General features: G+C 44.9%; 1 protein-coding gene across 1 annotated transcript in view; it reads left to right on the top strand.

Annotated features, from left to right (window-relative positions):
* Window positions 1-1469: 1469 nt before the first annotated feature.
* Nup93 (nucleoporin 93) overlaps window positions 1470-6241 on the top strand; it is a gene marked incomplete in the record, with an annotated part of 103868 nt that continues 99096 nt past the window's right edge. The window contains 2 exon segments of the mRNA XM_008834925.2: window positions 1470-1600; window positions 4742-4934. Coding sequence (XP_008833147.2) covers window positions 1588-1600; window positions 4742-4934 — 206 coding nt within the window.

Raw genomic sequence — 6241 nt, 5'->3', positions numbered from 1 at the left:
CAACCGGATTCATCCAGCAGCTACTTCATCTATCATTTAGCAAGTGCCTTCACCCCCTGGAGGTGAAGGCAGAAGAATCCAGGAGTTCAAGGTCATCTTCTAGCATATAACAAATTTGAGGCCATCCTGGGCTATGTGAGTCCTTGTTCAGCTTCCCCCCATCTTGTGACTATATCTGGTACTCCTAACCTACTGACTATCACTGTTATCACAACAATAAACAATGGGGTTTCTGTTGTTTCCCTTTGTGACTGTGGCTGACCAGCATTTTGATACATGTCGTATCTCATGTTGCTACCCCAAGGATATTATTCCTACTGAATGCTTATTGACTTCACAAGTAGAAAAACTGTCAAATCAACATCATTGGGAGACCATCTCTGTTGATGTTCTGCAGGGGAAAGTACTTGATGTCATCTCCTGTGCAAGTCATTGAACTGAGACAGATTCCTGTAACACTGAGGAGACAGATGGCTCTGCCTGTATTCTTTCTCCTTTCTCAGCCCTTTGTGTTTCTTGTCTAACTGGGCAGTTTGATCTTGATGATAAAGCAAAGGGAGCATTCAAATAGGTTTACTCTATTGGGTTGTACTTGAAAAGGGCAGTGAGTTCCCCCCAACATCCTGTGTATTAGGGCAGAGCAATATTTAAAGGACAGACTTCATCATATACACAATAGTTTTCTTGTCCTATATGTACTCTTCAAATAAACCGTTTAAAAGAAGGAGGGAAATGGCAACCAGTCTTGTTAGGTCACTCATTTCATATTTAATCCCCCCCCCCTTTTTTTTTCCTGCTACTGATCAAACCCAGGACCTTGTATGTGCTAGCAAGCACTCTACCACTAAGTTCCACCCCCATCCCTCATTTGATACTTGTAATTGCCCTGCTAAAGCCTAGTGAGTAACTTTGTCCGGTGTTTAGTAAGCATCAAGCCAATACTGACCATGTGCAGCTCAGATATCTACCAGGGATTGGCAAAAGCTCTGAAGGGTTTTTCTTTAAATCCTTGAAAAAAATCCAAAAGGAGCTGGGTGTGGTGGGGCATGCCTTTAATCCCAGCACTCAGGCGGCAGAGGCAGGTGGATCTCTGTGAGTTCAAGACCAGGCTGGTCTCCATAGCGAGTTCCAGGCCAGCTGGGTGCTACAGGGAGACCCTGTCTCAAAAGACAAAAAAAAAAAAAAAAAAAAAAAAAAAGAGAGAGAGAGAGAAAAGAAAAAAAAAATCCAAAAAGGAAGATTATATGCAATTCAAGTTAAGGAATGTGCGATTAAAGTTTCATTTGATGGTAGACATGCTTATTTGCTTGCATGTTACATATGACTGCTGTCAGGCTACAGTGGCAAGGTTGAGGAACTGGGCCAGGCTGCCCTGCAAAGCCTAAAGTAGTCAACACGTGTCCCTTTGCAGAAAGTTTTCTGACTTTTGCCCACAGGAGACTAGAAGTTCACCAAGGGTTTGGTAGACCAGCTGGCAATGGCTGGTTCTGAGACCTTTCATGTCATGTTTCCCTTTGTTTCTTTTCAGTTTGAGGTTCTGAAGGCTCTTGGTCTTCAGGAGTGTATCCTGGAGAAACAGAGGCTTGAATGAGGAGAACTAGTGAGTAGTAACCATTTCTGGAATGTCTCAGTGGTTGCTTTGGCTTTTTAAAGATGGTTTCATGTAGCCCATGCTGGTCTCAAGCTTACAGTGTAGCTGTGTTAGTTATTTTTCCTGTTGCTGTGTTAAAATACCCTGACAAAAGCAGCTTAAGGGAGAGAGTGTTTACTTTAGTTTGAGGGTACAGTCTACACTGGTGGGAAAATCATGATGGCAGGAACTTGAGATGGCTGGTCACATTGCAGACATCGTCAGGAAGCAGAGAGCAGCGAATACTTGGACTCAGCTAGTTCTCTTATTTTTCTTTAGTTCAGGTTCCCAGCCCATGGAATGGTAGCACCCGTATTTGGATTGGTGCTTCCCACCTTGATTAACCTAATCTAGTTGAGCTCTCACAAGTGTGCACAGAGGCTTGTGTCCTAGGTGGTTCTGTATCCTTTCAAGTTGATAGTCAATAGCCAAGGCTGGCCTTGACCTCATCTTCCTGCCTTCACCTCCCAAATACTGGGATTGCAGGCATGCATTCACTGTGCCCTATCCAGTGGTCTTTAAAGAATTCAATGGACCCCCGAGGTGGGACTTGCCACCAGGCCTGGAAGTGAAAAGACGTATTCGGTTTGTGACTGATGCTTTACAAGCAAAAGGAAAGATGCCAATGAGCTAATGATACCAGAAACGAATGTGTAGACATTTGATATAACGAGTAGGAATATTGTAAGAGACTAAGATTGAGGTCACTAGTAAGATTATTAAAGGGCGGCTGGGTGCACTGGATGGATCCTCTAGAACTGGAGGTAAGGACAATTGTTAGCTGCCATGTGAGTGCTAGGAACTGAACCCAGGTTCTTTGTAAGAACAGCCAGTGCTATTGAGTTATTTCTCCAGCCCTGGAACTCTCGTTTTAAGAGTTACAGTGTATATGAATTTTGGTTAAACATTAAAGTCAGCTTAGAACTTCACAAAGAATACCAAAGTATTTCCATGTTTACTCTGAATGGAACTGTTTTTGTTTGAACTTTGTGCCCTGCTTTTAAAGTTAATATCCTTTAATGCTCACTTCCAAAAGTCTTTATCTTTTGGCTGTGGATTTATAGTGGTAATGGTGTCCTTTTAACATTAACATGTACTTCATAGCAGAGCTCTAATTACATATTACATTAGCATTATAACTACCCTGACAAAAGCAGCTTAAGGGAGAGAGTGTTTACTTTAGTTTGAGGGTACAGTCTACACTGGTGGGAAAATCATGATGGCAGGAACTTGAGATGGCTGGTCACATTGCAGACATCGTCAGGAAGCAGAGAGCAGCGAATACTTGGACTCAGCTAGTTCTCTTATTTTTCTTTAGTTCAGGTTCCCAGCCCATGGAATGGTAGCACCCGTATTTGGATTGGTGCTTCCCACCTTGATTAACCTAATCTAGTTGAGCTCTCACAAGTGTGCACAGAGGCTTGTGTCCTAGGTGGTTCTGTATCCTTTCAAGTTGATAGTCAATAGCCAAGGCTGGCCTTGACCTCATCTTCCTGCCTTCACCTCCCAAATACTGGGATTGCAGGCATGCATTCACTGTGCCCTATCCAGTGGTCTTTAAAGAATTCAATGGACCCCCGAGGTGGGACTTGCCACCAGGCCTGGAAGTGAAAAGACGTATTCGGTTTGTGACTGATGCTTTACAAGCAAAAGGAAAGATGCCAATGAGCTAATGATACCAGAAACAAATGTACAGACATTTGATATAACGAGCAGGAATATTGTAAGAGACTAAGATTGAGGTCATTAGTGAGAATATTAAAGGGCGGCTGGGTGCACTGGATGGATCCTCTAGAGCTGGAGGTAAGGACAATTGTTAGCTGCCAGAGATCTACCTGCCTCTGCCTCCTGAGTGCTGGGATTAAAGATTTGTACCACCTCGCCTGGTCTGCTTTATGTTATTTTTAATTATGTGTATGTGAGCCTGTGTGTATGGCTGTGTGCATGTGTGTGCGGGTGCTCAGGAAGGTCACAGGTGTCTGATCTTCCTGAAGCTGGAGTCACAGTTTTGAACCACCAGATGTAGATGCTTGGAACACCTCCTCTTAACTGCTGAGCCATCTTTCCAGCTCAACACTACTTCTTTTCCACATCTGTTTATTTTGTGTTTGTAGGGGAGGGGTGCTGCAGCACATGCATGTCAGAGGACAGGTTTTTTTTTTTGGAGTTGGTTCTCTCCTTCCACCATGTGAGTCCTGGGATCAAACCCAGGTCATCGGGCTTGAGGGCAAGTGCCCCACCCGCTGAGCTATCTCCCTACACCAAATAGTGCTGTTCATGGAACTTTTCTCAGTTGTTAGAGAAACACGTTGTCTTGTTAATAATGTTCATGGTGTGCAAGTTAGGTGTTGTTTGTGTTAGTGTAACTGGTAGTCATAGGTATAGTAACAAGTCAGGTGTCTTGAATGTTTACTTAATAAGTAAACATGGGTATCTTCCTTCAATAACATTAAAAAGAATATGGGGTGGAGATGGGGTATGACTAAAAAGAGAATGTCATTAGTGAAGACAGTTGTGTTAGAATGACGAGGCTGAGCTTAGAAGATGCCTGCATTCTGGTTTTAGTTCAGCACTATCACTGCAAGGGCATATGCTGGGTACATAACTGAGCTTTCATGGACTGGAGTTATCATGAGGCTCCTGTGAGATAAGGCTCCTGTGAGGTCATGCCTTCTAAATTGTGGCACTATTTAGATGGCGTGGTAGTGTCCTCCTCCCCTAAGACAAAGGAGGAGTTGGAGGTATAGAGGGATTGTTCTGTAGGCACCCAGAAACGACCACAGCTGCTTCCGTTTCCTTATCTGTTTTGAGTCTGCAGAAGGAAGCAGGAATTCTAGCCTGTGACGTAATATCCTTGCATTTGTTCTGGTGGTAAAAATCAGTCTTGGCCCAGTCAATATGCACAGCAATGATCTGTTCACAGTCTGACTCATTTTCTCTGTCAAGCCTGTTCTTGGGCTATGTTCAGGAACAAATCCTGCTTGTTGATGAGCTGTCTGCCTTTCTGTTTACAAAAAGTTCTGGGGTTTTATTAAGCTTGTACCAGCTTGAGGCAGTGGTGGAGGCCTCTTTCCCCCTTGATTTATCTCTCTTTCTTTTCCTCCCATCTAGAATCTACATCTCCAATGGACACCGAGGGGTTTGGCGAGCTTCTTCAGCAAGCTGAACAGCTTGCCGCCGAGACTGAGGGCATCTCCGAGCTTCCTCATGTGGAGCGGAACTTACAGGAGATCCAGCAGGCGGGAGAGCGTCTGCGTTCCCGTACCCTCACACGTACATCCCAGGAGACAGCAGATGTCAAGGCGTGAGTACTGGTGGGGCAGCACTGTTGGGACTGGGTAGTTCAAGGGCAGGATCTGTTTCCTCTGCCTTGAATTTGGATGCAGTCTGTGAATGGCAGTCACAGGCCAGGCTCAGGGACCCCGAGAGTTTCATAAACAGGTCAGCAAGCCTTTCTTAGTTTTTATGCCTCTGGGTTTTCAGGATTTTCTGGCCTGTCTGCCTGACCAAGCTGAGAACTTGCATACATAGGCAGAGATGGGAGGGTGGGAGATGGTGGAGGAGCTCACACTAGATTCTGCTGGGGTTTGTGGACAATTGAGTCAGAAATGGCTCTCTAAGTATGTTAGTAGATATGGGCCATGCACATAAGTGCTACCCAAAGCCAGAAAGCACTCAGCCATGAACAAGAGTGTTTAAGGGTAATTGGAAAAAATTGATGAGTGGTCAGTGACGAGAACCCAACCAAGTGAGGAGTGATTCTGCCTGTATGTTGCCTATGTGACCCCAAGGCTACCTCTGAAAGGCCTTGAAATACAGTGCCTCCCAGCTGATTGCAGAACAGGAAGATGGTGAGCCCCAGGAGAATGAGACTCCAGGGAAAAGTGCTGACTAACAGAGTCAAATAGCGTTCGCAGAGCTGTGGGTACCACAAGGCTGTCTGTTCTAGAGGACCCAGCGTGGGCCACATCTTGAGATAAAATCATGAATTGGATGTGGCCCTTGCCTTCAAATGCTTCTAATTTGGGGACTAGAGCAGGAACAAACAAAAACCCAAGCTGCTTTCTTTAAGGAATGTGATTTGTTTGGTGTTTACTGTGTGTCAGAAACTTGCTTAGACCTAAGGTTGTACGGCACAGCCAATATTAGGACTGTGATCCCTATGTTGTACTTGAGCAACAGAGGCTCAGAGAGGCCAGGTCATTCTGGGATCATACAGCAGCTGAGTGGTGGGCGAGGATTTAAAACCAGTGAGGCTAACACCAGACAGCTCCTGCTCCTGTAGTTCTAGAAGGGCACTGGGGAGTGGGGGTGGGGGCGGTGAAGCAGGAGCTGCTACTGAGCTTTGGTGGGCCTAGAAAGTCACTGAGATTCTGTGCAGTTCTTCAGCGAAATGTCTGTCTAGTCATTCTTTGAACTTGAGAAACACATGCTGGTGTTGATGTGGGACATTGTCAGTTTTAGATTCTTAGTAAATGTCAAAGCAGTATGGAGGCTGCAGTCCTTTCCTAACTCATCTTGAGAACCGAGTGTGTAGTTGTTTTGTGGAGTCAGTAGGATGTGCTGGAAATTCTGTAGGCTTCCATAGAGTGTTGTTTATTTTTTAATACT

Source organism: Nannospalax galili, unplaced genomic scaffold (genome assembly GCF_000622305.1).
Source record: "Nannospalax galili isolate Female #2095 unplaced genomic scaffold, S.galili_v1.0 scaffold957, whole genome shotgun sequence".
In the NCBI taxonomy this organism is placed as follows: domain Eukaryota; kingdom Metazoa; phylum Chordata; class Mammalia; order Rodentia; family Spalacidae; genus Nannospalax; species Nannospalax galili.
This window is presented reverse-complemented; position numbering and strand designations above follow the sequence as displayed.